The following is a 25,195-nucleotide window of genomic DNA, read 5'->3' as shown; positions in this document are numbered from 1 at the left end:
ACTGCTGTTGCATTGACTGTTTCAGAATAACAGCAAATGTCCTCACATACAGATATTTTCACAGACAATGACCAACAAGCATTTCCATTAATTCTGGTTGGTTAGTTTAAAAAGAAATTTTACAGTCAGGAATGATATTAGACAAGTTTTCAGGCATTAAATGCCTCCCCTCAGGTCTGAGAAATCAGCAGATAAGTTAAAATACCAAGTAGAGCAATTATTTAAAAAATCAGGACCTTAGGGTTTGCCAGCTGCAAACACTAACAAAAGATATGAACTAGGCTCCAAGTCATAATTAGCTTTAAATTCATGTAATTTTTTAAAAAAAAATACATTTCAAGTTTTCTTTATTTGGAATAAATACCTTTTAAAAACCCCAAACAAAGCAGTCATTTTTTTTTTTCAATGCTGAGATACCTAGATAGAACAGATAAGAGCTGATATACTCCAGGAGCTGACCTTTAAAACAAACAAACAGAACAAAAACCCGACATCGTGATGCTAATTTTAAAATTGTGAAGAGGCAACCTGGTCAGCAGCTAGCAAAAACTTGTATCAAATTCACTTTATATGAATCTTCTGTTGACTTACAGACTTGTCAACGTGGAAAAAACAACGCAATTCATTTTATTTAAGGGGAATTTGTAGCAATGGAAAACATCTCAAAAGGCAATATCATGTCCTTCAATACTATTAGATTTCAAAGCCCGCAGCCCTTTGCACACCCGCAATAATAACTGGAGAGACTATTGAAATGTAGTGTACGGGCTAGAGGGAAAGTATATGTCCTTGTTAATAGGTGGGCAAGCAGTGTCGTAGCGGCGGGGAAGCATCACTGTCTTCCTGTGTCGTGTGTGGAGTGCCAGGCAATGGGTGGGATTTTCAAAGGAAAACACAAAGCTCAGCTTCTACTAAAGGAGGTTTAATGGCGCGTGCTTTATAAAGGCTCCCATGTGCTTGTTTCCAGCTGTGACATGCATTACATATCAAAATTAAAATTACAAAATAATGTAAAAAAATGATACCACAGTTCCACTAATGTCACAGTAAATGCCAGTAAACATGACAGGATAAAGGCTTAAAGAAATGAGTAATTCCACACAGAAGAAGTCCTGAACGAAGCAAAGATTACGTATTGCCTTTGGAAACAAACATTCATTATCGCTGCGTATCCTTTAGAGGTCTGGAATGAGGAATTGTGGAGAAGCAAGAGGCTGCCTTTTGGATACCTCTTTATTCGGGCAGATCATCCTTTTGACATATGTGTGCACTGCTAGGAAGTGCCTGCCTGTAGCCAGCTAGCAGCCAGCTGCTAGCCTGCAACTGAAGCGCAAGCGATAGTTTTGTGTCCAGCAAAAAAATGCCTTTTCATGTTTTACCACCTTATTCACTCTTCAGGTACCGTCTGGTCTTGTGAGGTTTTTTTTGTTTTGTTTTAAATTGTCTGGTCCCAGACTCTGTTAAAATGCCTTTTTTTTTTTTTTTTTAAATTATAAAATTATTTCTCTGAAACAGTTGAAAGCAAATGCTACAAGCAAAAAGTCATTTGGCATAATTGCTTGGGATACGGACTGGCATTCTCTCCAGCTCTGACTATTCCAGGTAGCTTATGTTACCTGTGAAAATAGTCTCCCTTAAGAGAACCCTGTTCATAAATGCAGGGATTTATTCCAGAAGTGCTACAGTGGACAAGCTGTGTCCTCTTTCCAAAAAACCTGAGTGGGGAGGGAAAACAAGCTTCACTGCACTAACTGCGAGGCTGGACTTCGCCTCTTCACAGTGGGGAGGGAGTCTTGCCCTCCTAGGTTAGAGCTGTCCTGAGATTTGCAGAAGACGTATCTCTGTGTCGTGTCCTGTACCCCAGCATTCATGGCAGCATGATGGTCAGGAGCTGGGAGCCCAGACGTTCTCAGACCTGGGATACCCATTGCTCTTGACTGGAGGGCTACTAACAGTACAGATCAAGAAGTTAGGCAGCGATGCCTCACTCCGAAGTCCCTGCAGGCTGCTGCAGTGGCTCTGAGCCAGCCCTGCCTGGATGTTCTGCAGTAACCGGGAGCTGTAAACATGCAGACCGTACTGGGGACTTCTGTGAAGGTGGCAGGAAGGTGAGGTTAGGATGGTGCATCAGCCCCATTTCGGAAAGATGGGAAGTCCCAAGAAAGCAGCTTGGGAAGTCAGTGACGTGTCCCTAGCAAATTCTACAGATGATGGAAAATGTAAGGTCCACTGAGCCAGTATCTGAGCCAAGGCTCAGACTTGCTTTGAGATTTGTTCATGTTTCACATTTCCTGCTGCTTATTTTCTCCTTGTCACATGTAGGCAGCAGAGACGGAGTTAAATGCAGTATGAAACCCCGTGCATTCACTATACCCTACACCATCAGTGCTGGAGATAGGAAAGGTACTGCGACTTCATCTACAAGAATACTGCTTAATCTGACAAAAAACCCAAAACATTAAAAGGCATTCCATGCCTCTTGACTTTGGTATAGCAAGAAAGATTAAAGCTGGAAGTATAAAAGGTTTGGCATAAAGAAAGCATGTTAAAAGATAAGTTCTGTTACAATACTATGTTCCTGTTCACTCGGTAAATTGTAGCGCTGAGCAAGGGCAGGCCAAGGAGAGCTGAGATTCATGTTAACACATGAATCTCTGCACAAGGCTGAACTGCTGCAGAATCATCTGTTGCCAAAGAAATGATACCTGCCAGGGGAGTATTCTCCTCCCCACACGTCACTGCGCCACTTGCTTTGGTCAGCCTGTAACCAGTGAGGTGAAGAGGGAGAATACTGGTGCCAGAGACCCAAAGCAGAAGGGGAAAACTCTCAGTTGGCAGTGCATTCAGCAAATAGGAAAGTGCTTGGTCCTCTCTTCCCTTAGACCCCACAGTCTGTCAGTGCTCTGTTCTTCAGTCCGAGTCCGAATCGGAGTTCTCATCTGAAACCAAAGAGGCTGGTGAGAGAGGAAACTGAAAGCTGCACTGCTGCCCTTGCCTGCTGTTTTGACAGTATGCTCCGGCTCTGCTGCTTTTCTAGCAGTGCCCTTGTGTATTACCAACTCCTTAGAACGGTTCGCTACTAGAAATTGCCACCGTTATTTGCATTTCCCTTGGAGAGGCAAATTAACCAGAGTTTATTGCATTTAGCAATGTGTCTTTGCTAGCTCCTACACAGGATTACCAGTAAAGGTCTGTTAAATGAGACTTAACATAGCATGGTATATGTCCACAAATTCTTTTGCCTCAGACGGATTCAATTTGACACCTCAAGTGGAAAAAGTTGCAGAGATGCCACTAAATGGAGGCTATCATAGTGTCTGTACCATACATTGTCAGGCAGGAGCCAGAACAAGGTGGCACCTTAAAGACTCATTCAGAAATCAATAAGCTTTCATAGGTGACAGCCTACTTCATCAGCTGCTGTGAATGGATGAAAGCCTAGGATGTTGTCTAGGAAAACTTCACGCATTTCTGAATGATCTAGTCTGTAAGATGCTACCCTGCCCTGCCTTCTGTCTGACTTCAGACTAACATGACAAACCACTTCGATTTTGTCAGAAAGTAGCCACTTTGCTGCTGGCTTGGTGGTTTTTCTCATGGTTTAAGTCTATCATTGCCTCTGGGCGCATGTACACATTGCTGTACAGCACACTATGGCAGTGTAGCAATCGCATGTGTCTACATGTGATCATCATCTCCCTCACTGTAGCGGCGCGCTGCCTGGGTATAGTGCGCTGCACTCGTGGTGCAGTAACCACCCATACTGTGCCATGCTTTAGTATTTCCAAAAAGAAATAATAAAGCAGGGCACTGTAGCAATGTTGCCGTACCCTCTGTTGAGGAGTCTAATCCTCCTAAATATCCTGAACCTGGTAGATTTTGTGGGGAGAATGCTTTGGGTGGATTAGGAAGAGAAAGTCCCATTCTGCATCCAAAGACACCCCTCATGTTCTAGCACGTGACCGCTTAATGCTGCTCGTAGTAACACACAAATACCAAAAGTAAGTTGTAACTAAAGACCTCATGCTCCAGAACATGATGTTGCAGCTCAAACAGAAATGGGCAATAACATTTTATCATAGTGTTTGAGGAGGTTCAGAGCTTTCTTGAGGAGGTTCAGCGCCTTTTGTTAAGCTTGGTCCAAGCGGTATCTGCTTATACCAGATGTGAATGGTGCAGCCTAGACCCTGAGGTCCATGCAAATCATATCTCCTATATTAAGAAGTAATAAAGCTTTAACTGGATCCATAGTATAATAAATGGGTGAGAGAGTTACTGATCTGTCCTACTGAGGGACAAAACTTGTCCTTTCCCCAAGTAAAATCAGAGTATTAGAAATGGTGAAGGGAAAGAGAGTGTCCATGAGAACCCTGAAAACATTTTGAGCTAACTGTTCTGGTATTCAGTGAAGTGCAGAACAACTATCTTGTTTGTTCAGAGCACAGGTTTCTCATGGAAGGTAAAAAAAAAAACTCCAAATGCCAGCAAGACCTAGGCCTTAAGGACAGCCTGCTCATACTTGTTAATGCTGGAAACACGTGTTGGCTGTGAGGTTGGCGTCAGAGGTGCACTTGTGAAACCAAAGGGGGTGTTTGACCTACCTTCGGACTTCTGCGCTTCATTATCGTTGGAAGAATTGCCTTGTTTAAGAAATGCGACCAGGTCGTTAAAGGTAATGTAGAAATCGATGGCAAACACTACTGTGGCTATGAATCCAAATACCTATGGCAGGAGGACACCTTTTTATTAGCAGTTCACATCAGCAGCAAAAATGACAGCGGTTAGCTGACATACAGCTGCGACGGCTCAGATAGTACAGTAACAGTTTCAACAAGGGCCACGCTCAGTGTTGTGCCACTCCAGATGTTATTCTGAACCACCTTTGCACCTACGAAAGTGTAGGCCCATGGGAAGCCTGCCCAATGGCCCCAAGACTGCCTTGTAGAAGCTCCACCTGTACCTACCATCCTGCAGTTGGCACAGCTGCTCAGAAGGCATTACCAGAGACCACCTTTGCTGGACTAACACTGCTGTTTGTCCTCTGGGCCAGAGGAATGCCCTTTAAACCACTTTTCCATCCTAGCTTTTACCATATTACAAGACTTGCAGCTGCCACAGAATTTGTCTACTGATGGATAAGCAGTGTTGTGTGTCTGGAGCTATCTATTCATAGTCACGGGACAAGCAGGCTGGAAAAAGTAGGAGACCTCCTGCAACTGCTTTGCAGCATAAATCCTCCATTCGGTGATGCTACCCAGCCACAAAAATAGTGACAAAGGTGGAATTAAAATCAACCTTCTTCAATATCCAGTTTGGTCAGGGCTCTGGTTTGGGAGGAGAAGCATCCCAAAATATTTTTAAAAATACTGCATGATTTTTAATGTGTATTACTCATGCTGCATTAAATATTTAGTTTTGCTGAGCCTCACATTACAAATGGAGAAAACATGTCTCAGTTCTGACCACACAGTGCTGACTCTGAACTCTGTCCAAGGAAGAGCTCTTCAGCCAGGCTGTGTGGTGACGTGGTGTTTACAGGGGAAAATGGCATTGCTTCTGTTTCAGCGTATCGGTGCCAAATCAGGCAGCAGAGGCACAAGAGGGAAAACATTTGCAGCATGGATCAGATTTGATAAAATACAATGACCTTTTCAGGGCTCTCTACAGGAGCAGGTTAAGTATTATTTACATTTTGCAGAGGGATAAATGAAAGCACAATAAGGGACGTGCCAGGGGGAGTGGCAACATCGGAAACAGGACCCAGGGTCTGATTCCTAGTCCCTTGTTCTAAACAATAGGTTGTGTTTCTTCATCTGGGACTGATGCTGGGCTTAAATTCATTTTTTGGCAAAACATCGGGGCGGGGAGGTTTCTAAAGTCTGGCCGAGGACAAATCACCAAGTTGCAAGAGTGTAATAACTATACTTACTCCTGCTGCTTTGGATGCTCCATCTGCATATTTTGAGACTGCAGCAATTGAGATGGCAAAATATATAATGGCGGCAGTGACACAGCGCAAGAAATCCTGTAAAAAAGCCAGATGATGGTAACATGTTAAATTCCTCTTAGAATGACGTTAACATGACAAAAATGTCATTGGACTTGTGTCTCGGGTCATCTATCACTTCTGTTCTCTCCACATACATCTGTTGTAGTGTAGCAGATGAATCTTTGATTTCCCAGGTATCAAAAAATGAATCGAACTGAAAAAGAAAGTAAATAGGCATGGAGCTGGTAGCTAGACAAGCCTCACATGTGTGAGAAGAGTATGCTATCCTGGCTCAAGCCAGGAGTCTGAGTAACGCTACACCACAGTTTAAAGAACATTTCACCTTTGAGACCAGATCAGAAATGTTTTCTTGGTGTCACAGCCATCTCTTATGCTAATGTAACCTGACAAGACATTGGCAATTGTTGCGGGAGATTTTTCTTCTGTCAGCTGAAATATAACACGCGCACAGCTATTGCAGAAACGATGGTGGAAAACAGCACTTTCACCTGAAATTTCAAAAGACACTTGTGTTTACAGATGCAATTATAGGCTCTTCGGGGTGGGAGCACTTGCTTTCTATCAGTTCTTATAACATGCTGGGGAAAGGGAGCAGTGTAGTGATGCAAAACAATGATGTGCTATTATGCACAGAGGGCGCAGTGGTATCTTGACCCCTATTCACAATTAGGGTTGTGTCTATTCGGAGCAGATGAGCAACTTAAGGTACTGTTGTAAGACATCCTCCACGAAACTGAAATCCTTTGAGGTCAAACAGAGGTTGACAATCTGCATTATGAGGCAGGTGTATGTCACTGCACAATAAACGTCCCACGGGCCGTGCCCCCACCCCTTGGAAAGTCTCTTACACGGCTCTGCGAAGGACGCTGTAGAGCAGCGAAAGATGGTAATTATTTAGAAGGGGCACTCGACGATGGACCTGCGACCACCAGCTCTGCAGCACTTAGATGTTCACAGAGAAAGAAACCGCTGCTGTAGTTTAATCCGCTAAGGAGTCTGCTGATATTTAACTCAAATTTCAGCAAGGCCAGTTATCGATACGCTCCACTGAAAGGGATTCCATACTGACCTGGATGGGATTCATCGCTTGGTAAAACCTATTTGTGCTGCTAGAGAAATGTTCCCCTTGCTGCGTGTGTTTGGAGCAACAGAGACATCCAGTGGCCAGTGAGAGGCAGGAACCAATAGCTCCTGGAGGCTTCCTCCTGACGGAGACTTGCCTGTTATAGTAATGGTGGTTTGGTTGACACAGATTAGGGCTTGACTGGCACCTGGCTTCCTCCTAACAGGCCGTTGTGGGTTTGCCTCTAGAAGGGGTCAGCTGTGTTACTCTGAAGGCAGGGCAGGATGAGACCATACAGCAGTGGTGCTCAACCTGTTTGCCACAGTGGGCCACACTTGCAGCTCTCAATATGTTATGTGGGCTGCACCCCCACCACTTACAGCCTGTATATCCATTTAAAACTGTTTTGAATCTGCTATCTGACAGTAATGCAATGCAAATCAATATGCTGTAATATCTCTCATTTCTTTACTTAATGTCTTTACTTCCTTTTTTAACAGCATGTCGCATGGACCGCAGCAGTGTGCTGATTGGGTTGCACGCGGCCCATGGGTTGAGAACCACTGCCTTAGAAACTCAGAGCTTTTGTAGGCAGCTCTTTCCCATGCTGTACGTCTGATGACATGTTGCCTATAAAGACCTCCTGTGCCAGTTAGTCCCCCCCACTACCCTCTGCCTTACTGCGTGTCTGTGCTCACATTGGAAAATCTCAAAGTACATTAGCAAGGCAATGATACTACCATCACTTTCCAGAGCGTGAGGAAACTGAGGCACAGCACTGAAGGGCTGCATTCGCAAGACCACGCAGTGCTGGCCTGGAAGTCAGAGCTGTGGCTAATTGACCTCCAAGTAACATGTCCAGATTGGGAGTAGAGCCAAGGCCTGTGCTCTCACTGAACTGTTGCTCCCTAGAGAGAGAGTCAGCTAAGATCTTGTAGAAAGCCCATTGTACTTTGTGAAGTGACAGCCTGTCCTTGGAGTGAAAGGCACTACGCAAAAGAAGTTTGTAATAATGAGGTCAAGTAGCTAATGATGAGCCTAGAATACAGTTCTCTCTCTTTTATCATCTCTTCTCAGACTGCACGATTGAAGTTGCGTGCATCTTTTGCATCCCACTTACCGACAAAGGCCAGCAGATTCCTTTGAACTTCTCATTAAGCTTAGAGGCATAGGCAAAGAAAAGGAACACTGCCATTAGAAACTCTAAGAGCGGTACCATCATGAAAGCTGCAGCTGAAGACGCAATATAGCAGATGAAGGTGATAAATGACAGCACCTGCAGTAAAAGGGAAAACATGGATAATTAGTCACGTGGCACAGCAGAGACCACCCGGGGCTCTGACTGAGAGACACCAAAGGACTATTCCCCAATCCAGCACATGTCACTCTGCATTTCCCCAGGGCCTCCCACTTAGACTGGCATAAATCTAGTACTGTGTCATTTGTTGCAATCTGTCTGATTTACTCATGTATCTGATTGATGCATCAGGATTTACCCCATCTAAATTCCTTAATTGGCCCTGACGGGTAAACAAATCTGGCAACATAATTATGGCACCAGAGCAAGGCTGCCAGAAAGTGAATACATTAAGTGTAAGCTTTCAAACCAGGGCAGTTCCCATCTGAAATCCAAGTCAGTGCTCTGACAACCCAAAGAAACTTAACATTTCTAATCTTGTCAGTTAAAAGGGAAAAATAGCTTTTATTCTGCTGATGGATAGGAAGAGTCTTGAGGATTGCTAACAGTCAAAGATCTGGGTTCTTGTTTTTCTTGCAGTGTGAACTCCTTTGCTTTGGTAATGGACTTGAGTATTCTTAAGGAAGGAGAAAGTGAAGAGATGGATAAAAAGAGCGTACTCTGTGTGTGGTAGCTATGTATTATTCCCTCCCCCACCAACACTGACACCTCCAAAATAAAAAAAATGATGTTTTATTTAGCAACTCTCTTACTGAAAGGAAAGGCTCCACTGTTATGGCTCAAAAAGGAAAGCTCTACAGCAGAGACATGGCAAAAGAAAAAAACAGTCTGAATCAGACACTCAGGCACTAGGGTAGGTTTGAGACTCCTGGGCTGGACTCGGGTAGCCCGTTATCCTTGGAAGGAGACAAGAGAAACTGAGGCAGGCCTTCCTAAGGTTTTACTGAGAGCTGGTGACTGAGTCAAAAATGGCACCCAGTCCTGGTCCCCTAAATTTTCCTCCCTCTTTTCAAATGCTACCTCCTTCGCAAAAAGGGGGAGACCGCAAGGCTCTGTCTGAGGACAGCGCGTGTAACGAGAAGGTCTTGGGGAGGGCGGGGGGTCGGTCAGTGTGCTAGACAAGAGGATCTGAGAAGCTTAAATTAGCTGTGGAGGGGGCTACCACCAGAGCACAGTGACAGGACGCTGACTGGGGAATGGCATAAAGAAACGGCATTTAACAAGACCCGCAGTGTAAGCAGCAAGCCCACAATTGATCTGTCTGCTTCAGCCCCCGATTGAACCATAGCGCAGGGACGGGAGGCGCTTCAGCCAGAAGACTGTGCGAGGGTTCGTCTTCGTGGGGGAAGCGGGGCTTGATTGCTCCTGCTCCTGCTCCTGCTCCTTTCCGTCCAGACTTCTGGAACACACCGTAGCAAAAAGACTTGAAAAAGAGAAGAACCTGGTGGGTACTGAATAATGCTCGCTTCCTTCTTCCCATGCTGCCCTTGGACCGTTTCATTTTGTTTTGTCAAGTGGGGCTCAGTTGGCTCCTTTCAAGAAACAAACGGGCAACTTTCCATTTGCTTGGATTTGTGCAGTTCTGAGCCCATGAAGATATCAAGTGCCGAGCATGTTAGCTTGGGGCATGGTTTGGACGGGTCGGGGGGTTTTCAAGCTGAAGCTCTCTGCAAGAAACCAAGTGAGGAGAGATCAGGATGCAGGAGGCCCCACAAGAATTGGGAAAGGCTGCAAAGTGAGAGAAGGGAGGTGAGAGTGTGAAGATCCCTGCCTGCATGTGCGCTGGCAGAGGAGCGGACCGAGGGCCTGGCGTGGCGCAGGATCTCTGCAGCGTGGAGACCATTAACTGAGTGGGAGGAAAGGATGGAGCCCAGATGAGAATCTGTCATCGCTAAAAGGCACTTGTATTTAACACTCGCTCTGAAACCTGGATGACATCACACCCCACCTCACCTCCTTGTTTGTTTTCGGGAATGTCACCCTGTAGCCTTGTCGCCCAGCCTTTACAGGCCTTGGCTGCTCATGGCGAGTCTCCACAGCACAACGAAGGAGCCTGCGTAGGTACAACTGCATTGCGGAGGCTCTGCACGGGCCAGCTAGTTCTGCCATTCAGCGGACGAGCTCCGCACTGTGCTAATGCTGCTGCGGTATTCCTGGGGCCCACGCCGCCCTGTTCAGAGCTTGGCTATCTCTGCAGAGCATTATAATCGTGTGTGGCTCCAGCCATTCAGCCCTCTTACCTTGTTCTTCCCCACAGGATCCATACTAGGCAAAACCATTAAAACAATCCACTTCACCCCCTGATTGTGCTTTGCCCAACATTGCTCTGGGGGCATACACATCGTTTCCTTGTGATTTGTAGATGCTAGGGTCAGAAGGGACCTCAGCAGATCATTGGGTCTGATCCCCTGCCTAGGCAGGAAAGTGCTGGGGTCAGATGACCCCAGCCAGATGCCCATCCAGCCTTCTCTTAAAGACCCCCAAGATAGGGGACAGCACACCTCCCTTGGAAGCCCATTCCAAATTTTGGCCACCCTTACCATGAAGAATACTCAAGGCAAACAGGATAATAGCTACACAAAGTAGAAACAAACCATTTGCAGTTTTGATCTGCCCAAACAGAAGCTGAAATAGGCTTCTGCTGCCTTGTGAAGCAAATAAGTAGCACCCCCAACTCTGGCCTGCTCCCAGACTTCCAAGATGACTTCTTCGAAGAGCAACTGATTGGATAAGCCTCTCTTGACGGGTGTGTTTCAAATAAGCTAATAGCCTATTAATTAACATTACCTAGTTGTGTGCCAAGCCACAACGATTTACATGCTAACTTGCATACCCCTTTTGAGCCGTCTCTAAGTGCAGAATCTAAGATCGCTGCTAAGGAGATGTGAGGTAACATCACAGCTATTTCACTGACTTGCCTTTCCAATGGAATGAAGCACGTGTTTTTCTTCGCTGTTGTTATTTTCCACGCTAAATAGAATACAAGATATCCATAAATGTATAGATACTGTATGCTAGGGACTGGCATTGAACATGCCGCGTTGGGGAGCACATTTGGAACAGAAGAAACTACGTCAGGCTTGTAAAGTCAAAGGACAAAATACCGGTTTAAGGAGCTGCTGTTTGAATTGAAATCTTATTAGAAAATGTTGGTTTAATCTCACCACTGAGATTACACCATGGTACAGTCTTGAAGCCAATTCTAAACACAGGTGACTACAGTCAGCAAGTCTAACACAAATGGGTCCCAGCTGTGACTTTCCCTTAATGAACCAAATTCTATTGCTGCTAAGAAGTTCAGCTGCTGGAGCCAAGTTCAGAGGTGTTTAGAGGCCATCACTGCAAAAAATCAGATGGGAGTTCAAATTCTGCAACCTCCTTCTGTATGTGGGAGGTTTCTGACCCTATTTCCAGTGTCAGATTACTGAGGGGTTTGCATGCTTTTTCTTTTTTTGCAATGGACTTTTTTTGTAAAGGACATGCTACTGCTTAAGAGCAGAAAGAAGTAGGAAGTGTTTGGACTGGGTCAGTGTATTTGCCGTGGTGAATTTCAGATCTATGGGTTTGGCTGTCTGCAGCTACATTATGTTTCCTGGAGTGTGCTGTATAGCAATAATGGAAGCATTGTATTTGGCATATAAAACAATAATTGCTGCTCTGAAAAGTCAGTCAGTACCCTCCAAAGCATATGCCTGAAAAGCACGTTAGCTTGAGAGACAGCAAGCACTAAACAGTTAATCCCACAGAACTGATTTGCTAATTGGTTAAACTAACAAACCTTCATGTTGAACTCTAATTGCCTTGCAGACTCTTCCCTCTGTGACCAAAAGTAGAGGAAGCATGATAATGAGTGCAATAAATTGTCTGCCGTAAATCATGCTCTGCATTTGACATGGTAAGTTTGTTCAGCCTTAGAAAGGAGTGATAACCCTGTGTAAGATTATGATTTACTCCTGGGTCCAGTTCTGCTGGGTGGTGGTTCACCTTCCTGTCCTGGGTAAAATATTCCACTTGATTCTCAGATATTAAAAGAGCTCTTTCCATCTCGGCTTATCCTCCTTAATACCACGGAAGGTGGCATTATTGTCTAATTTGTCTATGAAATCTCTGGCTATTTCTCTGGTGTGCTTATTATGGATACAAGACCTCCAGAAGATGGGTGCTTCAGTAAAGATTAACGAAACACACATCACCGGCTGGGCTGAGGACACACATGACTAGAACTGAGCTCTTTTTGGAGGAAGTTTAAAGGTTCTCTGCAAGCTTAAACATAGACCAGACGTTGATCGAGTGTGAATCCCAGCAAGATGATCATCAGGGATCCTGTTTTTTCTGATAAAAAAAATCCTCAATTTTTTGATTGAAAAAGGAACCCCAAATCCACATTTTTCTGTGACTGAAATGAAACTAATATATAGATCTTATATACCTATTTATGTGTGTGTGCGTAAGTGGCGTTTCATTTTAATCATGGAAAAATGTGGGTTTACTTTTTTTAATCTGAAAATTGGGGATTTTTTTAAAATGAGAGAAAGCCAGGATCCGTGATGATCATGTAACTGGAGAATTCCAGTATATATTTAGAGTTCCTTCTCCTTCAGCACATGTGACTCTTCAGCCTTGGCCCCAGTCTACTACCCACAACACTCAACTTCCTTTACCGCAGATGTACAGCCCTGAAGCTCACTGCGTGCAGACAGGGGTGTGCTGAGATCCTTACGGAAGGAGGAGATGGTTTGGAGCTGGGAAGACAACAGTATCTTGTCTTGGTGCATCAGAAGTGTGGGGAGCGGCGATATTCCCACATCATAACTCTGGGACGGTCTAGATTCTTAGGAAATTATGTCATAAGAACCCGATACTGGTTGCAGGGCCTTCCTTTGGCGAGCCCTTGTGACAAGGTATTTAGCAGAATTTGCAGATTCACTGGAGTCTGATAGGCTGCACCATGAGCACTTCTGCTTTGGCCTCAGACTTGCCAAAGTCTGAATTGTTAATCAAGAACCTTAGTGCCCTTGCTACCCTAGCTCCCTTTTTTGCTGGTGTCAGATGGTTTCGTGGCTGGAGTTAGGGTTGGACTGTGAGATATTAAACCTGTTTGCTGCATGTAGCAGGGTATGAGAACTGCTTCAGATGGGAAGAGAAGAAACTTCCCCTTTCCTCCCAAAATAAAGGCTGACTATACAGTACAGAAGTCCCCAAACTTGGTGTTACAAGAATGTTTGCTTCATTTGCATTTTGTTCACTGCTTATTTTGGGGTTGGTCCAACTCAGCACAATAGGAAGCAGTTTTTCACTGCTGTACTGCTTAAAAGTTCCTCTCTGAAGGCAGCGCAATGATGGGTGAGGAGGGCTAGCCTATGAAGGGAGGCCACTGTAGGAACAGGAGACACAGAGGACAGAGCAGGAACAAACTGATGCAGTGGGGTAAAGCCCATCTTGCACAAACCCCACAATTACTGGGAAAATTAGACTCAAACTACACTTCATTCCACAGGCTTATTGTAAAGAACTGCACGCTGGGAATTTTGTTCGGAAATAGCCAGAGAAAGATGTGCTCTTCCTGCGTCACCCCCATCGTGCCTTCGTTCTTCTACTTTCTCCTGACGTAGTCTCGAGCTGTGGGGATGCTAAAGAAGATTGTTTGTCACAGGAGGCTGTCCCAGCATCCCATGATTCCAGTAAAATGTCAGGGAAGGCAGCAAAGAAGAGGCCTTTGAACGAGCAAGGGCAGTGTAACCCTAGCAGCTGCTCAGTGGCTCATTTTCTTGGTATTCTTAATGGAGCCTGAAGTGTCGCTTCCCTGTTCATGGAATGACTCTGTTTTGGATCCGATGCAGATCTGAATCCTATGAAATCTCTGGAGCCCTGTAACTTTATTCATTGGATGTTAAATATGACTATAGTAACACGCTACACGTAATTCCCTCTGTTAATGCCCCCTTGTCAGCATTGGCCTCTGCCTACATGGTTTCCCTTTCAACTTTTTAGTTGTTCTTCTCCATTTCAGCCAGGATGTCCAACAACCAAAAGCCTTAGGATGATGCATGCTCTGAACTCGTTTGGAGGAGAGTACTCGCAGAAGAAAAGAGCCTGTATTTGTGCTAACATGCCTGAGGGGAATTCTCTAACAGCACTGGTGACTACAAAACACATACTGATCCTGGGGAAAACTGACCCATCAAATTAGACCTTGGAAGCAGAATTTGGCATCAGTTATAGTTCTTTGATCTCCTTTAGAGCGTCACTTCACTGACAAGAGAGAGTTGATTGTTCTTTCACGATAAATGGGCCTCCTCTGTGTCCTGCTCCCATGCTAAGGAGGCAGTTGTGATGGGAACTGCCCTGACCAAAATCCAATAAAGTAAAAGGGAAGAGTCCAATGGACATGGGTTAATACTTGATAGCTTTACTAAGAGATTCAATAGACATCATTTCAGAGTAGTTCAGGAGAAATCTGACAGAAAATGGAAATCATTACAATCCGGTGTTAATTAGACGCTTGTTCACTTTGCTTACATGCTACACACGCATCTAAAAACTAGGTTTTCCTATATATTCACCTCCATATACTTGCCTTGTGCAGTTTCTCAAACAATTCAGGGCCTGATTGCTTTCCACTCTGAACCTGGCCTCCATTCTGTGAAATGGTTTTGTTTATAACTACCCTTTGCTGACACCAGTGAGGTTACTAAGTAACCTGTGACTGTATCAGCATACCCTAAGACAGACTAATTACACTAGCAGCAACCTGTAAATTGCAAGGGTGCAGCTGACTTTGCGGCACTGACTGCCCCGTGTTGGCTCCTGCCGTTCCTTCTCGCCTTCCCGTTGTGTTCTCGGCTCAGAGCAGTTTCCCAGGCGCCCTCTTGTGCCACTTTCTGAACCACGTAAGAACTTTTCATTAATATAGCTAGCAACCATTCTTTTTAGTTTCAATTCAAGAAGAGAGAGGCTACGAAACAATTAAGTTGAAAAGTTTCCAGACTTGATAAACCTCTTCTTGTCTGTATATTTTTGGAAGGAGCTTTTCAAGTGGACCTGACACCTAGTACCTTAGCACTACACTGAGTAATAACACCCATGGGCAACTCCCAGAAGGCAGCGCAACAGCAAGAGGCTCTGAATCATGTCCAGATTTTAGTTCTGACACAACATTAGTCAACTTTCCAACTATTTTTGTTAGACCTTCTTTTTCTTCCCATCTTTGTTCCACTTCCCTGTTGAAGTTCATGTTGGTTAGTCCATGACAGATTTTGGCAGAATCAGTGGCTGTCCTGATTCTTACACTTCCGGCCCTGGGCAGCAAAGACAGTGCCAGTCAAGTTGATAGAAACAGTGAGCACTGCTATTCCTCTCTGGTTGTGGCAAAAATGAATGGGACTGTAGTGGTGGCTGGAAAGGGAAAAGGGAAGATGAAGGTTGTTGCTTTTCAGTCACCAGCAAAGCCGTGAGCAAGTCTGCATTAACATTTAGCTCCAAGTGGCATTCTTCAGAGCTCTCCGCGCTGCAGGAAGCAGAGAAACTTTTCTGGGCTAAGTTTGTGACAAGGGACCCTAGCTGATCTGCTTTGTGGTTTGTGACAGCAGCCTCACAGCTCTGCTTTAAAACAAGAAAATGTTTGAAGGAATGGAAGCAAGAGTCTGATGGGTATTTCTGCTGTCTAATATGGTTCCTTTTAAAGAACTTGGCACTTGGGAAATTTACTTGTCAGCTTTAAAATCCGATGGGCAAAATCCTCATTCCCCTGACTGGTTATGATGAGCTTCCCTTTGCTGCCAGGAACAGGGCCCTCTCTTAATGCTCTTCTTTAACCCTCGTGCTTTAGCAGTTCTGTTCTACCTAATGCCACTATAAAATGCTCCTTAGCTGGAGTCCAGCTGGCAGAGGTGTAAATGGCAAGGTTTATGCCCTCAGCCAAACCTCCGGGGGGTAGGGGGAGGTGTCAGCATCTAGGAGGCATTGGCCTCAGGATCCGACCCTCAGAGAAGTCCTGCTGCTGTGGGGTGGGGAGAGAGAACCAGCAGCTGCTCCCTTAATCCCCTAGCTATTCGCTGTGCCGGCACTTGGCCCTGCAACAGCAACATCTGCCCTGGAAGCAATGGCTATTTACTGAGGCTGTTTGGAGCACTGCTGCTTTTGGCCCCAATCCCTGCCCAAGCAGCAAGAAAAGGACAGCTTTGCTGACGGGGCTCTATTCTGGTGTCCCAACCAAGCTGGCACCAGGGCTCGTGCCCTGCTTGCCTTTTTGTACTTACACCACTGCCTGTAAACTCAGCTTTCTCTTGTGGTATGGGTCAGGAGGCTGGTTGCAGCGGAGCAAGGGCTGGACGGTGAAACCCTTCCATCAGCGAGCAGTTACTGGCATGATGTCTATTGACTTCAATGGGATTATTCACGTCACTGTTCCCCACTGCCAGTCAAAGCTTCAGAAACTGGGCCAAAGTGGGGAACCACTGAAGTGTGCCATCTCATCCTGTAGATTTGAGAGGAGTCAGAGCTAGAAGAGGTCTGAGATATAATGGTGATATGATATACACCCAAGGCTGTAGCCAATAGTTGTACCTTTTTAATACAGAAAAGAGGGGATATTCTTGTAAAATTTATAAAATTACTGAATCTACTGTACCTGGTTTGAAACTCCTCATTTATCAGCAGCTAGAAAGTAAAAATAGAAGAGTGAAAAGAGAAGGGAAAGAACAAGTAAAGCAAAAGGAGGAGAGCTAACATGGATTTGGCTTTTTCATTGCCACTTTTTTGTTGTTTTTATTTTATTCTTATGTGAAATGTGGGACTTCAGCATCCATAGTGGATCTACTCCACAAGGGTAGCTCTATTACTCATCTTGTCTTTCCGCTTCTCCTTTTCTGCTATGTGCAGTGCACAGAATGCCAAAGACGAGGGCAGGATCTCAACTATTACCATGTTTTCAGATGGCAAAAAGGTGAATAACTGCACTGTCGGAAACACTGAGATAAAAATTCTTTTATAAAAAAATCAGCCATTGTAGGTAACTTAAAAAAAAAGATATAATTATAAATATATAGTGACTTTTTTTCTTCAGTTTTTAGTCTCCATAAGGCAAACTTTTCAGCAATTGCCTGTTCCTGAGTTTAGATGGCCAGCTTTTTGCATGCACCCTTGACACTGCTGGCAGTCCATTTGAAAGGGTTACTATAAAAAATGTATTGCATGCAAATTCTCATCACACCCTCCTTGCTCAGAAGTCACACCTAGTCATTGCTTTGAGAGAGAACCCCAGCAACTGTGGCTTGTCAGTTTTGTTCCAATATGCTCTTTTTCTAGGCTGACAAGAGAGGGGGTGTTTTAGGCAGACAGAAATGTTCTCTCACGCTCAGCTGCTCAAAGCTGCATTGCTTTTGAAACTTCTTGAAGTCCTTAATCAAAGCCACAGTTTCCTAGAGAAGGCATCTTCACAGCTGGAGTCACTAGAGCTTCTAAAATGCAAGCCTAACTTCTCAGACCATCCCTTCTCGTTGCTATTACTTGGAATATTTTGCGGTGCCTCTTAGGAGTCCAGTCTTGCTGCTACCCACCCCCTGCCGCATAGGAAAATTTGAGTGCTGACAACATTCATGCAACAGACTTCAGGCAGGGAAGAATAAATGGATTTCTCCACAACAGCAACATTATGCTGTTGCAAAAGGGTCGTGCTGCGCAGCGATGGTACTTTTATATATCAGAGGAAGGAATTGTTAGTATCTAAATTTTTAAGAAGACCAGCTTTGTGTTTTATTACTAAATTTGGCGTGCATCAGCCTCCTAAATGATTTACAAAAGCTAGGAATCATTTAGTCGGTTCAGTCAGTTATGGATATAATACAACGTTAGTTAAAATGGTTAGAGAGGATTATGCTTCTTAGGGAAGGATCTCTTTTAGGTGGTTAGGTCATGAGCAGAATGGGAAAGCTTTTGTGTCCTCTGCACTGAGCTCACACCCCCCTGCCATTCATCAGGGTTTACACTGAATGCCAGGAAATAGTTTAGAGCTTTGCTCTGTGATACAAAGTATCCACACTAGTCTGACTGTTCAAGCAGGTGTTGTCTTTTTCCCCTCTTCCTTGGAAAATAGCATTGCCTGCTTAAATTGCTTAGTGATGATTAGTGCACCAGCCCTTCTTTCCCCTATTTAATCTTGTTTCTTCCTTTGCCATTAAGTTTCTAAACAAATTCATCTAGTGTACTTTATATTGTGTGTAGCTCACCAGAGCTGAGACAGAGATGGAGCTGTGGGAGTCACCGTCTGTTTAATGACTCCTACACTTTTCTGTGGCTCTTCTTCAGAGGAGGGATTACACAACCCTTTCAGTCCAGATTTTCAGTTAGGAGTTCACGTCAGAGAAGGAGACTGGAAAGAGAGAAGACAGACAGAAGACAAGGAAAACAAGCATCATGTTTTCTACATTTTTTTGCTACAAAATACTCTGAGCGCATAAATGGGCAACTGTGTGCGTCTGATGTTCCTACAAACATTTCTGGTGGCTCCTGGTGTGGTTCTTTAGGCTCAAAGGCGTTAGGATGCAGAGAATGTGACCAAGAGAGCCACAAAGGTTTGACTTTAAAATAGTGGGGAACAAAAAACATAAGTGAAAATCTTGCCAGCATTTGTTATGGAAGTTGGTAGCAGCGCTGTCTGTTAAAAGATGTCATGGCAGGATAGGTGGATTTAAAAAAAAATGTATCTTTTTCTGATGAGGGAGCATGGAGTATTTGCTGCTTTCCAAATCTTTAATACAGAGGGTGAATGGTTTATAGGAAAAATGAATATCTGAAGTGGGTTAGAATTGTACAGTATTGGGAAATAAGAGATAGGAAAGGGGGGGAAACAAATAAAAGGAGAAAACGTAAAATGTCAGACAGATAGAGAAGAATGAATAACTAGAAATGGGAGAGGAGAGAGTAGGGGCAGGAAAGGAGACAAAGATTTTGTATTTAAATTCATGTACTGCATGTTACTGCTTATTTGTGGCTGTGCAGTTACTCCAGATGGAATAAAAAATTAATAAGAGAAGAAGATCAAAAAGGACTGAGAGGGAGAAGAGAGGAGATTTTTCATCTGAATAAAATGTAAAATGGCAATTAACTTCTGGCAGTTATTAGATTCACCGCCAGCCTAATTTGCTCTAAATACAGCAACAGAATTCCCAAAAGCTGGCAGCCACAAAGCACGCTAAATTTCTCTGCCTTTGACGTGAACATTATATCAAAACCAGTTTCCCTATGGAAAAAACCCTGAATGTGTGTATAAAAATTAGATAGTGGCAGTTTCATTTAATGTGAATAACAGCAATGTCACTAGCAAAGCCTGCAATGCTTTTCTCTGACCCGCTGCAAGGACAGGGTATGCTTGCTTACGCGGCACACTGCAGGGCCAAGCAGAGATACCCAACATAGCTCTAAGCCTCTGTAGGGTATATGCATCCAGGCTGGGGTCTGTGCCCTGTGCCCTGTGCTTTCACCTGTGCTCTGAATAGTGCTGTGTTGTTACACTACGCACACATGTACCAAACAAGGTATTCAGGATACTACACCCTTGTAAAATATGTTGAGCACACAAGACTAAAGGCTTGCATTCCTTTCAATTGCCTTAAAGGACAGATTCTTTTCTGGACGGAGACCTGACCAGCGAAGGCAAAAGGGATACAACCTGGGGAAGGGAATTGTGATTAGATCCAGCTTCTTGGTTCTCAAGTGGCACCAGCCCTCATATAAACTGGAGCCTGCTTCAATTTATGACAGCTAAATCAACCATGTGCTGGCCACCACTTGGCACAATGGGACCACGTTCCGGCCTGCTCATGTGGGGAAGTGAGCAATGGCTGATGCGGAAGCTGTTTTTTGCTAGAACAGTGGCTTTCAACCTTTTTGGACTTGAGGCCCGCCAGAGCTCCTGTGAATGGAGGGGCACACCATGCCAAAAATGATCTTATATTACAGTGCTTACCCCACTACAGAGGGGCCAGGCAGGGACAAGCTGGAGCCTGCACTTATCTCTTCACACTGCAAGGATCGGGTGTCACCCTGGTTGAGCATCCCTGTGCCAGACAGACCGCTCCGGCAGGATTCTGGCCCCTTTGCACCACCTTGGCAATGCAAAGGGCCTGGAGTGGATGTTCCTCCTCAGTACAATTATCTGACCTCTTCAAGGTTTGTTAAGTTGCTTGGGTTTTTTTGTGCATGTTAAGTTTTTCATCCAGTTCAGGGTGAAATCCAGTGTTTCATCCAGTGTGTTGAAGGAACGGTGTCAGGCATTCTGCAACTGAACAGACAAGCACTAGCCCTCAAAGATCTGCTCCGATTTGCATAACTTTGAAGCCTCACAAAGCTGCAACTCAACAAGCCACTGAATAATAACGTGACAAAATTATCCACCCAAAACTGGGAGGCTTATTTTCATTCTGAAAAAGGTGTTATTCAAAACCTGCTTCCTACTTATAGTAATATTTTTATGTATTTTATATAAAGCCCTTTCTAGTCTTATTCCAACACTGAAACTGGGACATTCAAGCATGCAAGAAAAGAAATGTAGATTGATAAACTTTCAATGAACTTTGCTCCTTTGGGCTATCACTGTGAATTATGGCCCATAACATATCTTTGTCTATCAATAGTCTTAAACTGAACATCAAGAAGCCTGGGAATTTGGATACATTTCTGTACCAGTATTCTTTATAATGTGTATAATCTGCAGCTGATCATGAATGGTTCTGGTTATATGGGTCCAGGATAGGTCTGATTTCATGAGCCCAATTTGAGAGCAGTTGAGAGGTGTGAGACAATGTCTGGTGAGAGTGAAGAGAGTATATCAGGGGAATACAACAGGGCCTGGGGGGAGCAACCAACATCTATGAAACTACTGCACTGCCCCTTCTGCCAGGGAACAACCCACATGGGGACAACTCAAGAGAAGCAAGGCCAGTTTGCAGCCTCCACAGCTGGAAGTCTAGGTGCAGAGCTCTAGGGGTATGTGTTTCAGTACTGCTCTACACTTCTGCTGAAAGGCTGCCTGGCCTCCGTTAATCCAGCTATAAAGTGGGTCACTTGCAGAGTCAAAGGTGGTCAGATATGACATCAGCTTTGTCACTGCCTTGTGTCCTGATGGCTACAGAAGATACCAGCCCACTAGGCTGCCAGGTTTGGGCAAACTTTGACCTCAACAGATGGGATCTGAAAGCTGCCTTTACCCAACCTAAGCCCAAAAGAAGTACATGCAGGTGCCACAAGACAGAGCAGCCCTTGTTGCCACCTGTTTGGAGCCAGCAAAACCTGAATCCTACCCCGTGGCCCAAACAGTATCCTTTAAACAGGCTGTTGCTTGTAATCTTAAAACAGCCATGCTGTCTGAAGGCACGCAACCTGCTGTATACATGGAAGAAAAATTCCAGTGTATACTGTACTATGTAACACTTCATACCATAGATGCTCAAGGGAGCAAAGTCAGCCGAGCTCCTGCACTTCCTAAATGCAAGTGGTTGCTCTGTCAATCTTGACTGTTGCCCAAAAGGAAGATGCTTCTGTAGAACTTTTTAAGAAAGTAAAGGGATAGCAGTTCCCAGTAAGGCTGGTATAGCTATAAAACTTGATGGATCCTGTTCCCAGCAAGAACTGCCAGAGGTGATCCCTATTTCCTAAGCTACACTGTCCACCTGTTGAAACAAATCTTTACCTCTCTCTGTCTCAGTGCCTCTTACATCACAGACACCATGGTATTTCTGCTGCTATGACCACAAAGCCACTGGAGTGAGAAGAGCTGGTCAGCCACCCAGCAATTACCTTCCACAGACATAGTTTGTGATTTCTGGAAACTGCAAAGCAAGAATAGGGAATCCAGCTGCATACTGCTGCCAAATTAACCACTTTCCTTTTCCTTGTCTGAGTTTCCTTCCCCTGCACTGTCACAGTGGGTAAGCAGACATGCACCGATGGTCTGTGACTGCTCTATATCTGACTAATAATTTTGGGTGCCACAGCACCCGAGTGCTTGCTGCTCAGCGTTCATAGTGCAGCTAACCTCCATATTTTAAGTTTAGAAGGGAAATGAGGCATAAGGAAAAACACTTTTACGATTGGAGACAGTGTCATTTTTAAAAATCCTCTTTAAAATTCAAAACCCAATGGAAAGGATTTTCTTTTTCGCTTTCTGAAACAATTTCCCTTTGGGTTGAAAGAAAAGCCCCAGTCCTGCTGTGGCATCTGCAAAGAGGGGCCACTGTGACTGTTTAGAGTCTCCCTGAAGCTGGCGGGATTTCCTAATGAGCATCAGGGTCCTCATGGCAGGATGTCCAACGCCAAATGTTTTGGAAAGCTTTGAGCACATGAGAAAAAGAAAGACTTATAACAGAAATGATTTTGCAGCCTTAAATATAAAATTAAATTGGTCCAGCCTCACATTGCAATGTGCTACCCTGGCCGTATGAGTGTTTTCTTCATAAACACCTTTTGCCTGATCATAGCCAAGTGTGTAGAGAGGTTTTTGGCCAGAAGCTTGATTATGTTTTTAAAAGCCTTGTCCTGTTAAGAAGAAACATGCATTTTCAAGTTTGATGGTTTGTCACAAGTGAAGAAGTGTAAAGAAAGGGGGGAAATAAGAACGTGGGTAAGAACGATGTACAACGGTATTTGCATGCTTTTAGAGCTGACCCACAGGTGCTTAGAGCTTCATTTCCTCACTGTTCCCAGTATAGCTGGTTGGTGGAACACAGCTTCAAATTTATTAATGCCCGCACAGAATAAAATTAAACTTGTTCACGATATACCCACTTGTTGGGTTTATTATTATTATTTTTCTTTCCCACGGATGTGATCCTCCATTTGTCAAATTTTAAAGTCTTTATCGAGCAACTATAATGCCCAGTGGGCAGCACTAAGGTCCAAAATGCTATGTCCACATCCACCTGGGATCTCCAGGCAAGGTTTGAGAGGAGAGATCCAGTGTGGAGTATCTGTCAGCAACAGAGCAAGGTCAGGGAATGTGGGGGTCCCTTACTGAATGGGGGAGGCAGCCTAGTGAGGAATGATGAGGAAAAGACGGAAGTGCTCGATGCCTTTTTTTTAACCTCAGTCTTCAGCGGCAAGGTCAGCTCCCAGACCACTGCACCTGGCAGCACAGTCTGGGGAGGAGGTGAGCAGCCCTCAGGGGTAAAAGAAGAGGTTAGGGATGGTTTAGAAAAGCTGGATGTGTGCAAGTCCACAGGGCCGAATGGGATGCACCCGAGGGTGCTGAGGGAGTTGGCTGATGTGATTGCAGAGCCAGTGGCCATCATCCTTGAAAACTTGCGGTGATTGGGGAAGGCCCCGGACGGTTGGAAAAAGGCAAATATAGTGCCCATCTTTTAAAAAGGGGAGGAGGAGGATCTAGGGAACTAGAGAGGAAAAGCGCGAGGGGGCTGGGGCCCATGACTTGCGAGAGGGGCTGAGGGAACTGGGCCATTTGGTTCAGAGAAGAGAAGACAGAGGGGGGATTTACTAGCAGCCTTCAACTCCCTGAAGAGGACGGAGCTGGACCGTTCTCCGTGGTGGCAGATGACAGAGCGCGGAGCCATGGGCTCAAGTTTCAGCAAGGGACGTTTAGGGTAGATACAAGGGAAAACCCTCAGGAGGAAGGCGGTGAAGCACTGGAACGAGCTACCCAGAGCCGCGGTGGCCTCTCCCCCGGAGCTTCGTAAGGCCTGGCTGACAAAGTTTTGGCTGGGATGATGTAGCTGGGGCTGGGCCTGCTTTGTGCAGGGGCTGGACTAGACGTGACCCCTGGGTGAGAACAAAGGGGTGCACGACTGAGTCTCGGGATGAGGTGGGGGTTGGTAGCCGGCAGGAGCTGGGCTCGGGCGGAGGCCAGGTGCCTCCTGCCCCCGCAGAAGCGAGTCTCGGGGACGCCGCGCGCGGGCGGCGGGCGGGTGCGGGTGCGGGTGTGGGTGCGGCACGGGCCGGGCGCAGGGAGCTCCCGCCAGCACCCGGGCCATGGTCCCGCCCGCCCCGCGCGGCTCTTACCGCCTCGGCGGGCAGCAGCCGGCCCTTGTGCGAGCACAGGAAGTCCCTGGAGGGCATCAGCGCCCCGAGCGCGGCCGCCGCCGGCCGGGGCTCGGGCTCGGGCTCGCCCTGCCCGTCCATGGCCCTGCCTGGCGCGGCGCGGCGCGGCGCGGCCGGGGCTGCTCCTGGGTTGCGGGAAACGGAAACCGTGACACTGCGGAAGCGCCGGCCCGAGGCGCGGCTTCAAATCCTGCAGGGAGGCGGCCCCCTCCCCCGGCCCGGCCCGGCCCGGCCCGGCCCCGAGGAGCAGAGCAGAGCAGAGCAGAGCAGAGCAGAGGGGCACCCGCTCACCCTGCTCCCTCCTCGCTTCTCCCATCCTGGTCTGCTGCTGGGACCGACCCCAGAGCAAGCTCGTCCCCGCGCTGCGCGGCGGTGCAGGGAAACGCCATCCATTCCCGCCGGGCCCCATCTTTGCTATGCCACGTGCCCACCGTCCCCCCTTGCAGAAAGGCCCGTGAGAAGGAAGCAGGCTCCAGCAGCCTGTCACTTCTCGGCTGGGAACCGATCGCCCGGTGCCAGCGAGGAGCTTGCCTTGAACTACCCGTCACTTCCCCGTGTGATCGGCCTGTCCTGGCTGGGACTTGGTTTTTCATGTTGTGCTTCATAAGCAGAAGCCAAGACCATCTTCAGCAGCTCTTTGCACAGTCAAGTCTTGTGCAGTTTGTGGACTTTTTAGTATTAAATACTGCTTTGTGAAAAAGGTTGCTTATTTTCATTGCATATTATACTATTTATAGCACATTATTACTGGATTGTTTCATTTCTAAATTAGACTGTAGATATTTTTGGGTTGTTCACATGAAAACTCAGCAGTCATGAGGTTTCAGTAGTAACTATCCACAGGCTCTAAATGTTTTAAGAATCAGTAACTTGATGT

At 45.7% G+C, this 25,195-nt stretch overlaps 1 protein-coding gene across 7 annotated transcripts; it reads right to left on the bottom strand.

Annotated features, from left to right (window-relative positions):
* Window positions 1–906: 906 nt before the first annotated feature.
* Window positions 907–24,978, bottom strand: CMTM3 (CKLF like MARVEL transmembrane domain containing 3). Of its 7 annotated transcripts, none has more exons than XM_090062647.1 (5): window positions 24,280–24,475; window positions 8,194–8,349; window positions 5,930–6,025; window positions 4,602–4,722; window positions 907–2,939 (listed from the first exon to the last, which is right to left on the bottom strand). In XM_090062647.1, the coding sequence occupies exons 1-5, from the start codon at window positions 24,397–24,399 to the stop codon at window positions 2,911–2,913; spliced, it is 522 nt and encodes a 173-aa protein (XP_089918773.1). In that variant the 5' UTR covers window positions 24,400–24,475; the 3' UTR covers window positions 907–2,910. The 7 variants fall into 7 exon arrangements, 1 of the variants encoding a protein (XP_089918773.1); XR_016444153.1 differs by lacking the exons at window positions 907–2,939; window positions 4,602–4,722; window positions 5,930–6,025 and adding exons at window positions 16,530–16,747; window positions 16,901–16,929; window positions 18,498–18,640 and having other exon boundaries at window positions 8,211–8,349; window positions 24,280–24,978; XR_016444152.1 differs by lacking the exons at window positions 907–2,939; window positions 4,602–4,722; window positions 5,930–6,025 and adding exons at window positions 16,530–16,747; window positions 18,498–18,640 and having other exon boundaries at window positions 8,211–8,349; window positions 24,280–24,978.
* Window positions 24,979–25,195: the final 217 nt, after the last annotated feature.

This window comes from Crocodylus siamensis, chromosome 9 (genome assembly GCF_052110815.1).
Source record: "Crocodylus siamensis isolate JL-2025a chromosome 9, ASM5211081v1, whole genome shotgun sequence".
In the NCBI taxonomy this organism is placed as follows: domain Eukaryota; kingdom Metazoa; phylum Chordata; order Crocodylia; family Crocodylidae; genus Crocodylus; species Crocodylus siamensis.
The sequence above is the reverse complement of the archived record's forward strand: the minus strand, read 5'-3'. Positions and strand labels throughout refer to the sequence as shown.